The following is a 22938-nucleotide window of genomic DNA, read 5'->3' on the forward strand; positions in this document are numbered from 1 at the left end:
CTACAGTCTCTGCCACTAGAGCATGCCCTGAAGTGCCACATCTGGACGTTCCTTAAACACCTCTAGGGATGGTGACTCAACCCCCTCCCTGGGCAGGCTGTTCCAGTGCCTGACCACTCTTTCAGTAAAGTAATTCCTCCTAATGTCTAACCTAAACCTCCCCTGCCGCAGCTTCAGACCATTTCCTCTGGTCCTGTCATTATTCCCCTGGGAGAAGAGGCCAACCCCCACCTCCCAGTGTGGCCTCAGTCCCCCAGTACAGACAGGGGCAAGCACTGTGTCTTAATGCTACTGACACAAACAAAACAAACCAAACGCTGCTATCTGTAGAAGACAAAACGGCATAGGTAACGAGTTTACCAAGCTTGCATTCCAAGACAGCCAGGAACAGAGTAACTCCGTTGCTCAATGGCTTAGTCGCTTATTCTTCAGCACAATTTGATGTCAGGAGGAGAACTAAGTGCCTAGGGAGAGATGTGGCCACCAAAAAGTGAGAAGTACCACTTACCTTGAAATCAGTGGCTTGAGGGTCAATCCTCCAAGTGCCTAAAGACGTCTGTGAGTATAATTACTTTTGTTGTTCATATTGCACTAGGAAGGACACAGACTTACCTGAACCATACAGTAAGTCAATGAACTTCTTAGCTTACAGTTTTAACGTATGTTTACAGTAACCAATGGTGAAGTACAATGAAAAGCAAATTTCTTTGAATTAAGAAGTCATTAAGTCCCGCTACTCAAAATGCAATACTACTCCTATGTCCTTCAGGAATGTGCGTGGCAGGGGAGTAAAGAAAACTGCACAGTAAAAAACTAAAACACGGTATTTCACTCCCCCATTGTCCAAAACCTACTGATTTCTAGCAAATGATCAAATCCTACTGCACATTCCTTTCTCCTCTCCCTCCCTGGGCTTCTTGTTTTCCACACCTTGAGCTGGAAATTCAAACTCCAGAGCCTGCAATTTCATTTCATATAGCAAGTAAAGTAACCTATACACAGGAATGCCAAGGGGCTGGCGTGCTTGCTACAACCTGTCTGCTTCCTAGAAAATCTACATTAAAGACAAAATCAGTCCCACCTCCCTGTCCAACAGCAAAATGCTAAATTTTTCCATGAATATCACAAGCAGCACTTAGTTTCAGACTTTTGAAGTTCGTCTTACGCAGTTCGTAAAGTACTTTGAAATGTTTCCTTGTAGATAGCCATCAATTTACAACATCACAGCACGAAAGTCAAATGATCTTGGGTCAAATTCCAGCTCTGTGCTAACCTGCTTTATGAAACCACAAGCCAATGGCACTCTCATTTGTTTTTGCTCGGTATCCCTAGCACTCGACTGGATTGGCTCAGGAACCTACATATAATGTTAGGACTGATTACGGATTACCATTTTCTTCTCTCAAACGAATTCATATTGCTTTATCACCTTGACAGCAACAGTCATCTTCAGCCCTGAAGGAACGCAGGCACAGTGATATAGTTTCTCAGCATAAAATATTAGCATGCCTAAGGAGACAGCAGAAGTATCGGACAAGAGGTGGCCTATTTCTTATTAAATTGCTATAAGAAACTATGTCAGTTGAAACACTAGGAAAAAAGCACTCCGTGCTAAATTACATTCAAAGCAGTTGTCACTTACAAAGGATGATGTTTAATGATGTCCTGGGCACCATCACTGAAGAACACTTTTTTTAGATCAAGCTAAAACGAAACACAGTATGAAAATTGGCTTGCAAGTGTAATGTCGGAATACAAGAATGTGGCATGATGCTGGCTAACACTGGTTCCTAACACCAGAAAAAAATGAATTAGGTCTCTGTGGAAGACTTGGAGTCTTATTAGGATCAGAGTTTCAATATAAGATTTCTCTTCGAACAATACAATTAAAACTGTACAGCTGTGGGATACGCAGAAATGACAAGAATCACAGACTTTGTAAGTTTTCTCTTTGATTTTGACACTGATACCATATTTGTTAAGTAGAATCATAGAGTTGTCTAGGTTGGAAGGGACCTTTCAGATCATCGAGTTCAACCATCAACTAATTACCGATATGGTACTTCCAAAAGCAACTGCAAACCTCTTGAGTATTTGCACAATTATTTTTTAAAGTTTACCATGCTGTCAGATACAAAGTTTTGGGTTTATTACTGTATGGTGCTCCAGAATGTCTGATCCCCTCTAATTTTAATCTGTGATTTATAGAAGCTAATACCAGGAGATATTCCCACACTCACCACTGTAACTTCATTGGAAAGAATCCTAAATTTTCTACCAGCAGTTGAGTACCGTCACCTCTCTTGTTGCGCACTCGGACCTGCAGTTCACCTTGATGGTCCATCTTCATTACGTGCTATAGTAAAGCACTGTGTTTTGATAAGAAAACAAACAGCAGTATCACTGAGGTCACGGGTTTTTCAGTAGCTAGGAAGACAAGTGTTTAGATTATTTTCTGCCTTTGAATGATACTGGTTTTCAGTGTCCAGGAGCAAAAAAACTAGGTGAGAGTCATCTGTCCCAATTTTCGCTTGCCTGCATGTCATTGCAAATTTGACTCCTTTCCTACTCCTTGTTGTTGTCATGTTTATGGACAACATCCATGCAGCTAAATGCAGTTGTAAACAAAGGAACTCTAAAAAATTCAACTCCAAAATGCAACACGCTTTGTTGCACAAAATTAAGTCTTCATCTTAAAATGTCAGACTTTTTTTTTTTTAATTAAGCAATTTGGAATGTTAACTTTCCCAGAATTTCTATTTGCAATATAAAAACTATGAATTATTGTTGGACAGGAACGGGTGATTAAAGTATTATTCTTAAAAGCATACAAGGAGAACTACACAGTCTGAAGACACCTTTAGTTTCTTTCAGTTTATTGAAAGGCAAATTGCAGATATTTTTCATCATATCCCAAATCTGGGAAACTGGGCTGCACAAAACGCATCATTCTTTGCCAGTTTTACTTTCTATTGTGGATTTCACGGTACAGTGAAGGAAGAGCTGATAAGCTTTCTTCTGGAATTCAGATGACGCATTCCGATGTCAACAAATAGGAAGCCAAAGTTGTGTTTTATGTGAGAGGGGGCCTGAGGCTACAATTTACGCACTTGCAAAAATGGATTTCATAACAGACCCAAAAAAACTTATGCTGTTGTTCTTTGGAAAAATATCGTTCCTTGGGAAACTATTGTTCTTTGGAAAACCTCTTTCCCATTGAGTGTTTGGCACCCAGACGGGCCGGCCAGCTGGCTTCGCTTTAACAACTCAGCTGGGCTGGAAAGTGGCACTAGGGCTTCTGCGCACACGTTGGAGGAGTTCCCTGCTATGGGAAGTTCAGACGCTGCTCTTCCTTGGAGAACTGTTGGGAGGACTTTCTCTCCTGGAAAGAGGGGAATTCTGGCAGGAGAACGGGAGATCTGTCACACAACGCCTTTCAGCTGAAGTGCCATCTGCCGAGAGTACAGACAGCGGGGTTCTTCTCACCCTCTATATTTGCTTCAGAATTTACCTCCAGAATAATTCTTTGTGTTACTGGTCCAAACATCAGAAATAGCCCCGTCACCCGAGATCAGCCGAGAAATAAGTCACCAGAGATCAGGTTTTTACGAGGTTAACAGCAGGTATAAGGGCAATATCCGAACAAAAGTCTGCATTAATTCTGGAGACAACCTCTCACTATACCTAGGACAGGAGAAGGCTTCCCTGGCCACTTGAAGAAATGCTGAGTTAATGGAGTCTGGGGAGCAAAAAGAGCAGTAGAGCGATTTTGATAGGAGAGGCAAGCTACCCACTTTTTCCTTGTCTTATAATTGTGGTTTGGCCAGAGACTCATCTCACTCTGTTATCTCCTTGAATGAGAAGGCTGGAGGAATAGAAAAATCCCCAAGGAGCCTGAAGCTACTTCCTTCTCCGGCTGATTTATTTCCTCTAATCATCCCAAGTGGAATTCTCTTTTTGTGTTGAGCAGGCTGAGCCGGTGCCCCAGGGCATGGCAGGTCCTGCACCGGCTCTCCCAGGCAGCAGTAACCCCTTCCTCTCTAGAATCTCCTATGGAAAGCTCATCACATCTATATATTCAAGAAAACACCACCTACCTTTAAGTCCAAGTCAGTTGAGCTGCCAATGAGTTTCTATTCAGAATAGGATACCTTACAGCAACACTACTGGGCATTAACCATCTTCTTTTTCAATAAATCCTTTAAAATTTTCATGTGAGAATCAACATTAAACAGCACTTGACTGCGTTTACAACAGCTCTGAAACTTTCCAGGACATGGAAGAGAAATCAGATTTAGTCTGGTATTTTACAAGCCACTGAAGAGAGTTCTTTGGAAATTTTCTGTTAAAATATTTAATCAATAACATTCTTTTGATATTAATCAAAACATTTTTAAAAGTATATTACTTAAGACAAAACTTTCCAGGGGAAAAACAAAAAAAAAGCTGCTTATGGGAATGTTTGGTTTAAGAAAAGTTTGACTTGTTATTTCAGAATTTTGAACTATTCGTATTTGGTGAAGTTTTTTTATATTATTCCAGGAAACTGGTACACTGAAAATATAGCGATATTGAAAACCTCACATAAAATGCTGCAACTATAGAAAATGAAAAAAGCTGATTCTTTATCGAAATTCCAAAGCATATTTGGTAACGAGGTCTCCGGTTGTTTTATCGCTGTCAGTGGGCAGCTTAATGTCATGTAACTTGGGCAATGAACAAATAATATTCATAAAGCAGGACATGCAGCCCTCCAAATCCTCTTAAAACCAATAAGCACGAAGGGCAACTGAACTTGAATTAGGACTTTTACTTTATGTTTTACAGCACGCATGTCTAAAACTATCAGCTAATAAAAATGAAATGTAATCCATGTCTTTAAATTATTCCAATTTTGGCTTGGGAATTTAGATAACGGTAGAAAAATACTTAAATGTTCTGATTTTAAAAGCTTTTTCTTTCCAGTACACATAGCCACTATCCATTAGGTTTTGGTTATATACAAATTTTTTTTTTTACTGTGTTTTTTTTACTACTTTGGGAGATTTCCTTCTCCGTGATTCACAATTCTGTAGATTTGTTGAAAACTCTCAGTGAAATAATTGTGCACAGATGTGAACATATTTGTAAGGCCACTTCATCTTTTGAACATCTTAATTTGGATCGAATAAATAGCACTAAACTGTAATAAAATATAAAAGGAGTTCTCATTTAAAAATTGAAATAATATTTCCAGAAAATTAACACTCAATACATTTGTTCGCTTTAAGTAGAAATTGTAAAACAAATGTGAACTGATTATGAAGAGACGTAACAAAATCAGTAAATAATTATGAAACGCATCACTAATGCGGAAATGTCACTAAAATTAGTATCTTGCCCTAGCAGCAGTGTCTGCTGCCTTTCCATCGTCACTTCTAAAGTCTCTGGTGGAGTGACTTACTCTCTGGGAAAGACTCAACCACTTGTTTCGTTTCGGAGGCCGATAACCCCAGGCGTGGCGTACCTTTAGGTGTCTCGGTTTAAATGGCTGAAGTTTGGTGAGATGAATCCCAGCAGAAGTTCTAAACGTAGATCAAAAACCAGATCTTAAGGAATCAAGATAACACGGGTCTCAGTAAAATTTTCTTCCTCAAAAATCTTGTAAAAAACATTTCAAAAAACACATGCTGCAGCTTAATACTATGCTAAATCCACGTTTCACAGCTCTTCAAATGTTTTTTTTTTGCCTTATTTATGTTTGTCTTTTGGGGTTAACATTCTTTTGAGTGGAATGGTAAAACTCCAGTAACTTTAGTCAGAAAAGAACACAGATTTTTTAATATCCTGGGACCAGAAATATAAGGTATAACTCGACCCTAAAAAGAAACCTCATGCCTTGAACCAAACGGAGTTACAAGTGTCGGTGTTATCTCCAGAACCCGTCTATACATTTTTTATAATGTAGAGCAGTTTGCCTAAATAAAAATGCTGGGAATTGGATCAGTTCATCCACCACTTGTATCCTCAGATAAAGTGTGCGTTTCATCTATAAATTATTTACATATTCTGTATTGCATTTCCTTCTCGTCATTTATTTCACGTTGCAACATCTCAGTTTGGTTATTGATATCATAGAATCATAGAATGTGTTGGGTTGGAAGGGACCTTTAAAGGTCATCTAGTCCAACCCCCCTTCTTATCATAATACGAAAAATGATCAAGTTGCTATTATTTCCATGCACTGCAATTCTGCTTCTGAAGCTCTTCAGTTGCTTTACTGTGGAACGTATAAAGGTATAAATAAGATCACTGGTAAAGCAATGCAGGTTCTAGGCACCACGATTAAAGCAAGATTCATTTTTTCCTAAAAACTTGTATTTTGAAAATAATAATCACTTTCCCCCCTATATCAGACATCTGTGATTAGAGGAACCTACCTCGGCTTAGAATACATGAGAAAAGGAAATGGTGGCGATGGAGGAGTAATCATTAATATCTCGTCTTTGGCAGGTAAGAATATTTTCTGCATAAACATTTCCTACCCCCTTGTTTGTTTCTAAAATAAATGAATTGTACTGATCAGTCACACTTTTCCTTCTTTCTTATGGCTCTTCCCTCTTTATTCCCATTTTGACGTGGTTTTCATCAGAGCAACCAAAGTAACGTCAAAGGGCCACGACTTTCACTTGCTTTTTAAACTCAGTTCAATGAAAAATTCAGTCATTTTCCTAACCTATCAGTCTCATACTTAATAATCTGGAGCATGACGTAAAGAGCTTTTTCCGCGTTTCATTACTGCCACACATTGAGCAAAGCCTAATGAGCCTCAATTCATTATGTTATTCAACACCCGTCAACAACACCGCAGAATTAAAACACCACGTACACCACACTGTGTGTAAGAAACAAAGCCTAATGTATAGACCTCATTGCAATTCCAGGTTACTTTAAAACTGGTTGGTTTTTATATTATAAAGTATTTATCGGGCATCAAATATGGAAAATCAGCTAATCTTTACCCACAGCAAGCGAGGCAGCAGTAGCAGGTCCCGCACTCAGCTCCATAGCAGCACGGCTGTAGGAATATTTAAAATTAGACTGTTATCTACTTTATTAAGGAAGATTGTCACACACCAACTCTGTCCATGCTCCAGGCCCTCTCAGATGTCCCCTACCTCTGCTTGAGAAGCCATAAAATTAACACTCAAATTTCATTGAGCTTAAGCGAGAACATTCTTTGCTCACTACTTAGAATCACAGAACCATAGAATCATAGAATCATTTAGGTTGGAAAAGACCCTTGGGATCATCGAGTCCAATGATCATCTCCACTCTACAAAGCTCCCCCTTACACCATATCCCCTAGCACCACATCTAAACGAGTCTTAAACACATCCAGGGATGGGGACTCCACCACCTCCCTGGGCAGCCTATTCCAGTGTCCGACCACTCTTTCTGGGAAGAATTTTTTCCTAATGTCCAGCCTAAACCTCCCCTGCTGCAGCTTGAACCCATTCCCTCTTGTTCTACCACTAATTACCTCTGAGAAGAGACCAGCACCAACCTCTCTACAATGGCCTTTCAAGTAGTTGTAGAGAGTGATGAGGTCTCCCCTCAGCCTCCTCTTCCTCAAACTAAACAGTCCCAGCTCCTTCCATCGCTCCTCATCAGATTTATTCTCCAGGCCCTTCACCAGCTTCGTTGCCCTCCTCTGCCCTCGCTCCAGCACCTCGAGATCTCTCTCGTATTGAGGTGCCCAAAACTGGACACAATACTCCAGGTGTGGCCCCACCAGTGCTGAGTACAGGGGGACAATCACCCCCCTCCTTCTGCTGGTCACACTATAGAATCACCTCGGTTGGAAGGGACCTTTCAGATCATTGAGTCCAACCATCAACCTAACTCTGACAGAAACCACCACTAAACCATGTCCCTCAGCACCGCGTCTGCCCAGCTTTGAAATCCCTCCAGGGATGGCGACTCCACCACTGCCCTGGGCAGCCTCTTCCAATGCTTGACAGCCCTTTCCGGGAAGAAATTGTTCCCAATATCCATCCTAAACCTCCCCTGGTGCAACTTGAGGCCATTTCCTCTTGTCCCATGGCCTGTTCCTTGGGAGAAGAGCCCGACTCCCACCGGCTACCCCCTCCTTTCAGGGAGCTGTAGAGAGCGAGAAGGTCTCCCCTCAGCCTCCTCTTCTCCAGGCTGAACCCCCCCAGCTCCCTCAGCCGCTCCTCACCAGACTTGTGCTCCAGACCCCTCACCAGCTCCGTTGCCCTTCTCTGGACATGCTTCAGAACCTCAACGTCTGTCTTGTGGTGAGGGGCCCAAAACCGGACACAATACTTACCTGTGCTATAACTGTATTTCAATTCATTGGCATAAAAATAGAATGATGTGGCTTCTCATCAGTCAGGGTTGCTGCTGCTCAGTTGTGGGGCAGAATCCGTCTCCCTTTCTATAGGCATGCATCTTGCTGTGGCCGGGCTCATAGCAAAAAAGGACAACGAAAGGGAAATGGTAAATAGAGAACGATGCCACCTCACCCCCTTCCTCCCAGAATTTGGGGGAAAATACTCGCATTCTCTCCTGTTTCTTTGAAGACTTTGTTCTCTCTTGCTACTGTCACACTGCCTGGGAAAAACGCATATGCTGGCTTACTCTTGGCTTGTCAGTGCTTTCCTTGGTATCCATGCAGAACACCAAATAGCAGTAATTTTATTCTGGGGTATTCCTGGGTTAAATAACTGTGTTTTCCCAATGAAAAGCCAGTAAAGGCAGCAGGGGCCGGAGTTTTTGACTGTGAATGGGGATTAGTGCCCGAGAGCTGTGAACGTTGTGACTACTGTCAAATTCTCCTGCAAACCTTGGCTTTTGTGATGAGAAGTCCAGTTCTCCCATTGATTTAAGGTGTCTGGATCTTGAGGATCTGACTTTATAAACGCATGTTCCTTGCAGGAGTGAGAGTCCCTTAGTAAAAGTCTCCTTTAAGGTACCTTTACGTCGGCACTGGCAACGCTGCCTAAGACATTGCCTCCTGACGCCGTACGTGTATCTGCGTTGCCTCAAACCGACATTGTATCAGGACCAAATTAACCCGAAGGCAACCGCTGTTGCAGTACAAGGGTTCCTCAACACAAGTAAAAGATTAAACGTTCTCACAGAAGGGCTGATGCCCACGCAGCGCTTCTGAAAGGGCAGGGACAGCAAGTCGTGTGACTCCGTTTCTAACCAGTCTCAAGTGAACACAAAATTATTTTGATTTTAAGACCTAACAGCTTGGCTTTTCTCAGTTTGGTAAGAGCTTATAAGTGCCATTTTAATTAGTTGATCAAAATTTGCATTTGTTTACTTACTTTTTTAACATTAACATTCTGCCATAAAGATTGTCAAAAACAAAGCGTTCTTTGCTTTGTTTGCCTTTCCAGAGCTTGTATTTAGCAATTGTTTCCAAGGTCGTAAGGAAAAACACACTAGAAAAGCTGACATACACTAATTTTTATCGTTTATTTATTTACTACTATTTGTGCTTTGTGACTCTCATTCTCCTTTCCAGTCTGAAGGTCTAAGTCCTGCAGTTTATTCCATATATAAAAGGCAAACTGCCATTGGCTTGTTTAACGTTCCCTTCTAGTGTTTTCTTTTCTCGGAGCGAGCTTCTGTTGATCATTAAACTCTTGAGTGGTTTGGATCCCCCCCTGCCCAAGTTCTCCGGAAGATTTTATCAGCTACGCTCCGCAGACAGCAAATATTCTGGTGTCTTGCTGAGCAGCAAGAAGAGTTATATTTAGCGCTTTCGTACCATTCAATAATATTTGCTTTACCCACTAATTAGTTTCCAGTTCTTGACCATGGGACTTTTGCCAACGATTTGAACTCGGGTCAGCATCGAGCCTGACTGTTTTATGTTTCCAAGCACCCACGGAACTACTTAAATGCTTTCTATGAAGTGGATGCTTAAAGTGCTCGTTCAGCTGGGGGAAAGCCAGCGCGTGCACCCTTCCCAGCATCCAATCTTCCTTCTTTAGCGTCTCCGTAAGACAGGACTAAATACAAAAAGGAGAGAAAGACGGAAGGACACGCAGCAAGCACCCAACTCCTAACCCGCTGCATCTCAAAGCTAAAATTAAGAAAGTTGTATAAGGGATTTGCGCGTTCATATCAAGAGGAAGTAATGCCGCTAAGCAACCGAGAGAATGGGAACTGTGTTTTACTGCCAACTTGCCCCCATAAAAGATAAGGCTAATGGCTGCAGGTTTTGGCACTGCGATAAACTTCATTTCAAATGGAAAGATTAAATTATTCTAAAATTTCTTCTGCAGGAAGCTACGTACATTAATTGTAATTTTTAACAGAATAGTTACAAGCAACAGCAAAAGCAGACAAAACCAAATTCAACTCCTGAGATTATTTACATAGTTAAATTTAGCGTTGCCTCTTACCTTTTGGTGGCTGGTACCTACACACGTTTATTAAGTAAAGGGAGAAAGGGAATTCATGTGTGTGCATGCACCGTGGCTTTGACAGACTCCAGACTTTCAAGAAGGTATTGTGTAAAACCGAATTTGTATCTCTCTGGATGATAGAAGGTTTTAAAAAAAAATAAATCAAAGTATTCACAGAAGGCTTAAAAAAACCTAGTGAAATATTTAGCATGAGACCACGCTAGGTTTTTATGAGAGGTTGTTCAACGGGTGGCGCCTCTGGACACCCTCCTCTTGCACCCTCGTAGCAGTGCTTTGAGCACACCCAAGACCAAGCACTCGGGCTCCACAGGCAGCCCGTTTGCCCTCCTTCGGCCAAAAGAAATACTCAAAGTGCCCCTCACAGCAAAGCAGCTTCTTTAGGACCTGAGCCTATCGATATCACGCGAGCAAAGCAAAGCGTATGGCTGACATAGCAAAGGCAAGGCTTTGGCACAGCGACAGAGAGGAGCAAAGGGCAGATGCTGCACGGCTGGGACCTGCGGTTCGGCATCAGGAAGGAGCGCCTGTCCCCTCCCCTTTGGTGGAAAAGAAGATGCTGAGCAGAATCCACGGTGACGAGGTTAGGAAATTTAGAAGCTATTCCTTTGAGACTCCAGCGTACCGTTAAAAGATTTCCTAGAAATGACACAGCTTCGAGTTTTTGTTAGGATTTCTGTCTCTCCGCTGTTTTGACGCAGGTCGCAGCAGTATAACTGACAGCATGAACGTGAGCTGGAACCGCCCCCCCTCTTCTTAAGAAGGAGAGAATCTCGTCACTCTGTAGGACCCTCTCGCCCCTCGCTCATAGCTCTAGTTCCAAATCCGCTTCTTCAAAAGAGCCTTTGGCCTCCAAAGACGACTGTAAGCATTTTCCATACTGTTTATCCAGACTTTTGCCTAAGGGCGACAGGGAGATTTCTGTAATGTGGTTTGGAAAGGTGTTTAATTTAAAGAAATAGGGCTAAATCTTGTGATGTTATTTATTTGTAAGTATTCTATGTGTTGCAATAGGCTTTGTTAAGTATATTTTATAAAACAAACCTAATCTAGAAAGGAAAACAAATTACTTTGGCAGTGTTTCCCAACATATGGAGAAGCACACTTTTGATTTCCTTTTAAATAGGTGCCATTGGTTTGCCAAAACTTACCCTTCAGCACTTTCACACGTCTTTTTCATAAACAATGAAAATGTAGAGCTTTAGGATGCCACACGATACTGTGATTACCACATTAGGGAGAGAAAATTCAAATATTTTGATGGAATATTTAAATGGTTGGACTCGATGATCTTAAAGGTCTCTTCCAACCAAAACGATTCTATGATTCAATGAATATATTTGCCAACTGTGAATTGAATACAGCTTAATCACTGCATAATCATAGCGTAGAAGCGCTGCGTTCTGATGACCCAAAACCTCCATGAGATCAACAGCCATGTTAGAAAACAGACTTTGGTTCTCACGTTCTCTGTGCCACGCTCATCCAAACATGAAGGACACTATTCCAAGAATTAACAGAACTTACAGATACTATCAAACAGAAGTTACATTTGTCTCAAGCTGCTCAACAGTGCACCCATGGAGAACATCAGGTGCACTGGCACATGGGAGTCCTGCTGGTCTGCTCGAATCGGGTTTGGCAAGCCAAAGGGCACCTTCACTCATCCCGAAATCATTTGCAATCCACTAACTCATTTTCAATGAAGGTTGTTTGAGGGGAGAAGGAAGTTCCCCGTCCCCTTTCATGTAACAACTCAGCGACACAGCAACGTCCAGAGAGAGGAAGATCTAGGCAGAGTTGCCTCCCCTTGCTAAGAGAGATTGAAAACCCACACGTATCGTGTTCCAGGAGTACACCACCCCAGCATCATCCAATCGAACACCTTCCCCTTCCTCCCCACCTTATTTTGTGCATAATATTCTCCAGTTTGTTTTACTGACATTCAACTTTGCATAAGACAATTAAATATCCACGGGAGCAGCAAACAGAATCCAGATTTTTCACAAATCATAGGATCTTACAATGATTTGGGTGGGAAGGGACCTTAAAGCCCCCCAGTGCCACCCCCTGCCCTGGGCAGGGACACCTCCCACCAGCCCAGGTTGCTCCAAGCCCCGTCCAACCTGGCCTTGAACCCCTCCAGGGATGGGGCAGCCACAGCTTCTCTGGGCACCCTGGGCCAGGGGCTCACCGCCCTCACAGCCAACAATTTCTGCCTCACATCTCATCTCAGTCTCCCCTCTGTCAGTGTAAAACCCTTCCCCTCGTCCCACGGCTCCCCTCCCTGCTCCAGAGTCCCTCCCCAGCTGTCCTGGAGCCCCTTTAGGGACTGGAAGGGGCTGGAAGGTCTCCCGGGAGCCTTCTCTTCTCCAGGCTGAGCCCCCCCAGCTCTCTCAGCCTGTCCCCACAGCAGAGGGGCTCCAGCCTCTCCAAACAAATGCCTTAACTAATACGCTGTGAACTCATATTTGCTCACCGGTTGAATAAATCCTCTGGCAGAGCAGGATCACTATCACAGGGCGGTTGATCCCAAAATCCTAGCAGAGCCCCAGGACACACCACTCGCAGACAGGTTCAGCTCCCCGGGGCAGGACTCGGAGCCGCAAACCCCATGCCGTGGCTCCAGGTGCCAAACTCAGGACCAGGAGTGAGACAGGACTCCCACTGGTTTGGTGAGGGATGCTAGGACCAGTCTTCATTGTCGCTGCTTTGGCTGAAAGTCAGTCAGTTCTTTCTTCTCAGTTCTCCATTTTAGCAAAAATAATAATTTCACTTAGAAAAGAACTGGGTTTAATGCTCTGATTCAAAGAAAGAGTTATTTGTTCCTCCCTTCCTGCCTAGTTATTCCTGCTGTCTTTCGACATTTAAGTCTTTGAACCTTATTCCACTTCATTATTGTGACCTCTGCCCTTCCTTTGTTTATTTCTTGACTTTGTTTCTCTTCCCGCTCGAGTAACAATTAATTTGTCTCACTATGTTTAAAAAAAAAATAGAATAAAATTCCTCCCAGTAGCGTTTCCCAGTAGATTTTGTCTTTTGCATGTCTGCTAGCATCAGCCTCACTGGGACTGGTTTTTTCTTTAAAACTTGTAAAACTACTCAGGAGTTTAAAGAAAAACAGTATCATCATGTTTCTATTGTGCTAATATTCCAATGTTTCCAATTATTTGAAGAATGGTGATGATCATCAAGCCACCAAACAGAGCAGTATTAAGAAACATTGTGATCACAACCCAGAGGGCGCAACACAAAACCCATTCTTCGTAAAGCGAGTTCCCAACCAGCAGCATAACACGTTCATCCAAGCTAAGCACAGAAATACAAGTTTAAGGGAACAACCAGCCACGAGGTCAAATTCTTCATTTCCCACCACTGAAAGTTGCCAATAACGGTGCTGCTTTCACTGGGTCACCGATGTAGCGTTCAAACCAAGCCAAAGCCTTGAAGCTCTCAGGGTTGTCATTAGAGCTTTGTGCCATCTTAGAAAGTTTTTCTCTTCAGACCAAACAGATTCCGGAGCAAAGAGCCCATGCAGGGCTCTGGCATACAGAACTTTTCTGGCAAATCCCTCCTTAAAGCTGGGTAGCGTATTCTTCATCTCCACTGAGATAAGTCACCCCCTTTATATCCCTTAAAGATATGAAAGATGAAGAATGAAAAACCTTACCTGAGATATTAATTGGCACAACTTCCGGTAGAATCAAACATTAAGGCCTCAAAATCAGCACCCAGTTTTACAATACCACACTGAAGAACATGGACAAACTTTATCCTCTCACCAGGACAAATTGGGGTTTGCTATTGTCAAGACCTGAGCTTCCAGGTGGAACCACAGCCTCCACGTGGCCCAGTTCAGCTGTCACCGCAGAGTGGAAATTGTTGGCATAACGGGCAGAAATGTATATGCGCTCATGGCCTCTCATCTCTTCTTGACCAGCTTTTTGCCATCAAACTCAGTCTTACCAGAATTAAGTTCTTAATTTTCCTCCAAAACCTCTGTTCTCTCTTCTTTCTCTACTATAAATAATGATTTTACGCTCTCTCCCCGTAAAGGTTCACAGTGTCAGCAGTCAGTTTTCATTTTGCTTCTGCTCTTCCCTACAGAGGGTAGCAATGATATTTCCCAGGATCTTTACCTCTTTTTCCTGTTCCCTTCTAAATATTTTCATCCTGGCTTTTCATTCCAGAACAGGGCCCACCCTAGGAGTTACCAAACCATAAAATCCTTTTCAGCCAACCTAACTCAACCTAGAAAAACCCCTCAAAAGGCTCTGCTATCCCCACCTCTGCTTTCATTTCATCCTGCTCACTACCTAAGGTCTTCATCTTATCTTTCTATTCACGGTGTTTCCTCACTTATCTCTATATTCTCTCTGCACCGAGGTCCTGCATTCACTTCTTAGTGCTTTTTCCATGTGCTCATTGCAAGGTGGCTTCCCTATTTCATTTAGATCTCTTTTAAAAATTATCACCTATTAAATATTACCAGAGTAGTATTTAAGTAAAACAGATTTTACAATGCTTCAGATGGTGCCTCAAGTCTGAATTACGTTATCTCCAGTCGCTTACAGAGCAAAACCCACGATGCAAAGGGGCACGGATTTGTTCTAGTCCCAACCACATTGCCAAAAAAATACCAAATAAATTCGCAGTAACGCCCTCGCGGGGGCAGAGGGGCGGGCTGATGTCAGCTGCACAGGCCACGTAAGCACGGGATTTAAGTCAGACACTATATTTATGTTTTGATATATTACAAAGATGATAGATATTAAAGCAGTTACAGTAGTCAAAATGGACTTGGCTATTGCCCTTACCTTTTCCCTCACTTCTTCCCTGAAATCACTGCCAATGACTGCAGGTGCCCAGTTCACCTATCAGCAACGAGGGTGTCAGCAACCAAAGTTTATCTAAAACACATAATTTACGAACTTTAAATACTTTACAAATTCATAGAAGGCAGCTCAAAAATCTCATCCTTGAGCGTTTTCTTCCAGATCCTTCCCTCTGTTTTAAGTCATTCTTCATAGATACAACTCTTCCTCTTAAAAGTTGTATATTTTATTACTTTTCTCTTGCCTCCTCATGGTTTTATCAATCTCCTTTCTTTTCCCAGCCCACCTCACATTACAAAATACAATTTGCAGATTTTCACTGATCTATTTTGTTGCATCTCTACAGATCCCTCACTTATTTTTTGTTACGTTATAGACGTATATATGTGTTTAAGGTAATCATAAATAGGAGTACCCAACATCTTTATTCAGCTACCTTTTTATTTTGAAGGACTCATGCCTGCTGCATTCCAACCTGTGTACTGTGCTACAAAGCATGGTGTGATTGGCTTCACACGGTCAATAGCAGTAAGTATGTGTTTTTGAAAACAGTATCAGCAGCTCCTTGGGAACACGCTCAGTTTCTCGTGTTCCCTCGCTACTGTCACACGACTGGAACTAATTTTCTTAAAGTAAACGGAGTGTTTGAAGCAGCGGAGGTTCCCTTCTTCCACAAAGGGAATCCAAAGACGGAATAAGTGAGGCGTGTGTGTGTTTATGAGCGATTTGAGGCTTTGGGAGCATGGAAGAAAGATGTTGCAAAGTAATTCAAGGACAGTGGGAGGAGCCCAAAAGTCAAATTCTTGTCCAAGCTTTGAAAATAGTTTTCATAACTCCGTCCCAGTCATTTATCATTTTGGTTTCCTTACTTGTAAGTCAGGTTGATGACATTTTTTAATGATCAATAGGCACTAAAGCTTCCAAAAAGTGACTCGAACACAAAAATGTTTACCATCATTTGTTCTTACCAACTCTTAATACGCTGAAAATGCAAAATGACACATTCAGGATGGGACACGTTAGATGTTGTATGACTATATAGTAAGTCTTAGCCTCTGTCTCCAAAACCCAAAACTTTCTAGTTAAAACGAAAAAGCAGTAAAATAAAATAATTTGGAGGGAGCAAATAAGATTACACTTTTAGAGGAGAAGCTTAAAGATACTCATACAAGATTTCCAATCTAATTTCCAGAATAAGGTACCTGAAATGATCATTTGGATAGTTTATGCATATTTTATGCCCCCACCTCCACCCAAATAACTTATTTTTTAGGTTAGTGTAAACAGATTAGTTTGGATAACATACTAGCCACAGCATGAACCTGAAACCTGGTCTTCCATTTTTGTTTTCTCATGATAACGTAAACATCACCATCTAAGTTCAGAAATAAAGGGTCTGCTAGAAAATTAGGGGAAATGCTGTCACTATGGAACGTGAGAATGGCGAGGAGAAAAAGAACAATGAACACAGCGAATCCCTGTATTTCCCAGGAAAGGCAGTACAGCCTCACGCTGGGCAGGTACGATACAAAACACCTAGGACTTCAGTTTCTTTTCTTCTCCAGACCAAAAGGGCAGGTTACCATATCGTGAAAATGACATGTGACGTACGTAATACCAGAAAGGATTCCCGTTACATGGTAAAATAAAAAGAATTCGGTGTTGAACAATTGCGGTTATTCTTGGATATATCACGTATAGTTCCTGAGTTCTGTGCCATCCCTAAGGAAGTTCATCCAGCATTCTACACATGCCTGGATGCTGATGAGATTCTTTGCCACATGCGTTGGTAGCGCCAACAATGAAGGGTCCTGCCACTCCCAGAGCAGTTTGTGCTGCTTGCTGTCATCGTCTTCCTGAACTGCTTCCCAAAAAACTCCTGCCTCTTTCCTGGAGTTCAGAGGGACTTTCCTGCGGAGATGCTCAGCGATGGATTCCTCCTTTGGCAGGGACAATAGAGCAGCTGGAAAGGTTTAGCGTTACAGTTGTAGGGGTAGAGACCAAATCCTATTTCTGTTGATGTGAGGGAGGTAAATACAACCTTAGAGTCAAATCTTGATTTGATTTCAGATAGTTTTCTTTTAATAAGAAAGTTCTTCCAAGATTGGAAGCATACGGGAGATATTTTGTACTTGGTTTTGCTTATGAGAGTGATATCATCCCCCTAGAACACTGTTAATGACATGCCAAGAGCACTAATAACAAAAATATTAGAAAAAAAACAGCTGCATGGAAAGAAGAGTGTTGATTTCTTGTGGAATTGTTCTCCCAGCGACACAGATGTTTTTTTCTAGTAACCGAGTACGATTACTAGAGAAAACGTGCTTCAAACTTAGTTGCTGAAACAAAACAATCAGTAGTAACAAAAATCTGCTTACTAGGCAGGGCAGAAAAGCACTTAGTGGTAAATCTCGTTCTTCAAAAAATTACTTGCACAATGCTATTTCAAAATGGTGATGACGAGTGCCTAACTTTTTGTCTTTTCTAGTTAGCGGCAAGTATGGAAAACTACGGTGTGAGACTCAACACAATTTGCCCAGGATTTGTCAACACACCGATTCTTCAGTCAATAGATAAAGAAGAGAATATGGGACAATATTATTCGTATAAGGATGAGATCAAAAATATGATGCAGTTCTATGGCGTGATGGAGTAAGTCAGATACAGTGGGGTTTTGCCCTTTGTTAATGAAGGAAAAGCGCACACAACAGCACTTTTAATGCTGCCTTAGATAAAGGTCTATCAAATGCAGTATCCTACATACAAGGAACAAATGGCTGATATCTAAGGCTGTTTTAAGAGTATCACCTACACAGTGATATTTCCCTTTACGCTTTCCCATTTCCCAGCAAAGTGCAAATCAAATTCCCACGTTAAAGATGGCACGTGAGTTTTTAATCACCCTTGGTGTTCTTCCATAAGTTTGTTTAATCAAAGTTGTTGCGAGATACAGGATATATCATTTGTATTGAATTTCCACAAAAGTTGCAAGTGATCCAAGACAGAAATCAGACCAAGAACTGAGAAAACTGGACTGAGTGGATAAGACGATGGTGGATCAGCTGAAAGAGTCCCTTAGCCCACTGCGGGATCGCCACCAGGGGCCAAAAGCCGACAGCTAGGACAGAGCATGAGAACGACACAAGCATAAAGTGATATTTTTTTTAACACTTTCTCGATCTCTTCACAATTAGCTGCTCAGATACTTCTGCAGAAAGAAAATTGTATGCCTGTGTTGTTTGACCCATGCTTTTTCCTATGTAAAATATTGAGCACAGCGAACGGCATGTGACAAAATTCCCCTTACGCTAATTTGTCCGTCAGTCCTGCTACAGAAACAGGACAAATTGCTGCAGAGGTCTGGGGAAGGATCACTTCTGCCCATCGCCCTGACACACAGAACTTTGTTGCACCTCCGCAGGGATTTAGCAGTCACTAGAGCAAACAAACCATGATTTGTAAAGTTGCCCTTTTACGTTGTGTTTCCTGATTGAGGAGACTGAATTTCTCTCCGGAAACACTCAGAGGTGGCAACCTCTTCATTTCTTGAAAAGAAACTTCTTCAAACACCAGATTATTTAACTTTTAGCGTATATGGATTTCCATTGAGTTTCTTTCCTTGCCCTTTTCACAGGTTCTGTTACATCATGATTCTGAAATAATAACTTTTTTTTTTTCCAGCCCATCAATAATTGCTGAGGGACTGATAACAATAATTGAAGATGATACTCTAAATGGAGAAGTTATGAAGATTACAGCATCCCAAGGGATTCATTTTCAAGAATACAGCCAAACACCTTATACATCATCAAAGAGATAATTGTTTTATGCTAATTACTTTTGGCTTTTTTTAAATCTAAAAAAATTTTGAAAATTGCAAATTTTTGGAAAAAAGGGTTAGTGTAATATCTAGAGCAGTCTCGGTGTTCAAACATGCGCATCCTAATAACAAAGAGATGGACAAGAAAATCTGGTGTGGGAAAATGTTACCATCCTACTTTGATTCTATAAGCACCAATAATTGTATTTATTCAGTAAAATAAGCACGCTGCTCTGAAGATTTTTGATTATGCAGTAATAGGGGCCAGTTTTTTCCTTCTGGTAGTTTCTGATCTACTTACTCCAAGTGCATTTTGGTGGACCTGACTTACTTCATATAATTCTTTTCACTGTCGTAAGCATCTACTTATTTACATCTTGAATTCCGCAGGCCAGGAATTCAGTTCAGGAATCCAGAACACAAATGTACCAATAAGGAGTTAAGAATTTACGTTTTCTTAGGAAATGTAAAATAGAACAAGAGGCAAAATGATCTTTCCTCATTTATATATGCAAATGAATATGTTGCATATCACACTAGAAAGTACAGATTTTTATCTTCTTGGATTTTAGCTATTTATAAAGTAATTCAAAAATATTTTTGTTTTCTTTTATAGAGATATATATATGAATTTTCTTTCTCTGTATATACAAGGATGAATACCTTGGCATTGATTGAAATGTCTACTTTCTCATTAAATCTCATTTTCTAAACCTTTAAATCTAATCTCTTGCCTTGATTGATTAAAACCTCAATTAAATCCTGAATAATCTGTTTTTTTCATGTTTCATACATGTCCGTTGTGGTACGTATTCTTGGAGCATGTCACATAGTGGCAATGAAAATAAAACATGAGTGAATCCAGGTCAATCCCCAGCTACATTTATGAAACAAACCTTGGTACTCCCTGGGTTACATGCCTGACAAAAACAAATTTTTACACGGCAATTTATTTAGGCTCATAGCATAAGATGACTTAATAACTCCTGTGAAAGCTGGGAAAAGTTAATATTTACCCTCCTTAGTAGCACTGACTTTCATTTCCCTAATGTAAGCATTGTTTTTTTTCAGCATTGTATCTGGAAGAGAGGAAACACTAATATTTACCTTCTGTAGAAGGCAGGGAGTAGTAAGACTGCGGGGAGAAGAAAAGCAGCAGACACACGCCTTGAATTACTCACCATTCTCCCTCCCTCCCTCCCCCATTTTTGGCTAGGGTAACACTATTTTTAAAGCCTATTTTTGAACGCACAGATGACGCTAGCCACACCGTCGGCATCCCTGAAAGCATCTGGCTATCCCTCTGGACTAACAACTGCTATCTGATTTGATTGTATTAATTTCTACTTTTGTTGATTAAAATCAGAGCATTTCCTAGCACGTGGCAGAGAAGTGCAAAAGGCGCGATGGAAACGTAAACTCAGCACGTTCCTACAGTCAGGCCCTAACACCGAGGGGCACCTACCTCTGCTTCTCTCCTTGTTAAGTAGTATTTCAATGTGCTCTATAAACAAGGGAAGGTAATAATACTAACAGTATGTGCAAACCACATGGCTAGCAACCACCACACTTAGATAGTAACTCAATAGCTTCTCTTAATAAGATACTTCAAATAACGATGGGAATATTGCAAATGTCAGTATTTATAGCGATGATCTATTGTTGCCGTGACTGCTTTTCTCCGTCTCTACCTCCCTGCTGCCCCAAAAGAAATACCTGTTAAAGAGGTTGAGTTTTCCAAGGGATCAATGAAAGAACATATAATTTAAGATTGTTAGCAATAAAAGGCCAGAAGGCCAATGTATGCTCCCTGGAGGAATTAAACCAGAAAGAAATTTAAAGTGAATTAGAGGCAATCACTTTAGACATTGCACAATGAACTCGTGGTATCGCACCGGTACAAAATTCTAATTCTGTGAATTGGCAGTGTTCTAAGAATGGATTCCATTTATGTGGTATATCAATAGTCACACACGGCAAAATTTGATTAATGTGCAATTAGACTCCAGGACACCTGGAAAATCTGAGCCTATATCTGGGAAAGAATTAAAGCCATATCTTTCTTGTCTCTATAGGTCTTTTCTTCTGGATTATTTTTGTAACTCAAAGACAGATGTTTTCAAATCAAAGCCATTCAGAAAACCTCGTGAAAGGCAGAGACTGCATTCACTTCCATCTGATAATCCGATAAGGAAGTCTCAGAATGCAATACATGCTCATTTGATCAAATAAACATTTATACTAAGATAAATCTCAAATTATTAGTACATCTGGAACGCACCAAAAGAAACAAGGAAGTAACAACGAAGTAAAACTCTTGGTGCAAATTCTAATAGGAAAAATAGCCATCAAATTTCTACTTTTTAATTAAAAAAAAAAATGCCCCAAACCAAATGTTTCAGTTAGTCTGAATTAAAACACGTCTGTGGGTTTTATCTTCACAAGAAGAACAAGTCCCAAATATGTTTTGGAAAGGTTTCCTGTAAGACTTCCCTTCAACCTTTGGAGGGCTTCCAGGAAACGAGAAAAAGAGCGTATGTTTGATTTACGGACAGAAGCAGCCAGAGAAGCAGTAGGTAGAAAGAGGAGTTAAATGGAGAAAGTGAGTTTCATTTCTGCCCAGGGATTGTTTTGAAATTTCATCTTCAGTTAAAAGTCTTGACAGGATTCCAAGACTTCATTTATTTTGCCTGGGAGATCATCATTTTTAAGACAACTGTTCCAGTTTTGTAGGGAAACGCAGCCAAAAGGAAAAATAAATATTTTAAATGAGAGATACTGATTGCCAAGAACATAAAATGACAAGTAATAATCTAGACTCATCTAATGATCATTATTTGTAATGAACATTCAGTTCCGTGTGACCTGAGTTTACTTTTCAGCGGGTCTTTACAGTTTCGAATAGGAATCTTTTAAGGGGAAAGAATAAATATTCCTAGTGAAATCCATTTTTTCAGTGCTTGTGATCCTACATGAAAGCCCAAACCATAAGGCATTTCAACCGCGTTGGGACACGACAGCGTTACTTGATTTGTGTTAACACCTCGATTCAAGGAAATCTTTTTGAGAAGGTGCATAACCGCAGTCATCAACGTAACTATGTGGATAACACGTTGTATTCTGAACAGGTCAGAAGGACCTGGGATTGACTCGTATTAGGCGTATCATAAAATCGTACGGGTATCAATTTTAGTATAGAGGGGGTGACCCATGCAGTTACAAGTCCTCCTTGGAATTTCCTTAAATTAGGGAATAATTTACGGTATGAGAGACTGGATCTCTTCCTCTTGTTTGGAACAGAAGTTCTGCAAACAGCAAACCAACAATAAACTTTCGTCTGGTTTCCACTGAAATCGTCAACATGAGCCTCATCTTTAAAGGACCAGCATTAGATACGTAACGCTAAGGCTTTGGGGCAGGACGGATAACGATTTCCTTCCTCCAGCGTTGAACTGCTCAAAACGTTCTACAGGATGATTCTCCAGCCTGAACTTCCCTTTTTGCTCAGTCTATTTGCTTTGCATCAAGAGACGTTGACAGTTTTCAGCTCTGGCTCCAGGAGTCCAGATGGTTCAATGAAAGTGAAGGATAACACCATATGACTTGGGGTTTTTTGTTATATTTTTTTTTTCCTCCTCCTCCCGTACAAAAAAACCAAACAGCTTAATGTCAGGTCAAATTTGTAATTCAAACTGAGAGGGGCAGGAAACAAGAAGAGTTATGCTCTTACTCTGAAGAGGACAGTAAACAGGAAGAGAACAGGTCAGGTAAAAATATATAAGGTGCAAAGAGGCTAAACCTAAAACGGCTTTGAAATGAGTAACTTAATCCCGTTGTT

General features: G+C 41.1%; 1 protein-coding gene across 3 annotated transcripts in view; it reads left to right on the forward strand.

Annotated features, from left to right (window-relative positions):
* HPGD (15-hydroxyprostaglandin dehydrogenase) overlaps positions 1-21301 on the forward strand; it is a 31239-nt gene extending 9938 nt beyond the window's left edge. Inside the window, exons 4-7 of one of the 3 annotated variants that reach the window (XM_063336507.1) lie at positions 6396-6492; positions 15732-15808; positions 17769-17932; positions 18962-21301. In XM_063336507.1, coding sequence (XP_063192577.1) covers positions 6396-6492; positions 15732-15808; positions 17769-17932; positions 18962-19100 — 477 coding nt within the window. In that variant the 3' untranslated portion in view covers positions 19101-21301. Of the gene's footprint in view, positions 1-6395; positions 6493-11146; positions 11310-15731; positions 15809-17768; positions 17933-18961 lie in introns of those variants that run through there. The other 2 variants (XR_010071299.1, XR_010071300.1) reach the window with 2 other exon arrangements.
* The last annotated feature ends 1637 nt before the right edge of the window (positions 21302-22938 follow it).

This window comes from Chroicocephalus ridibundus, chromosome 5, assembly GCF_963924245.1.
Source record: "Chroicocephalus ridibundus chromosome 5, bChrRid1.1, whole genome shotgun sequence".
Lineage (NCBI taxonomy): Eukaryota > Metazoa > Chordata > Aves > Charadriiformes > Laridae > Chroicocephalus > Chroicocephalus ridibundus.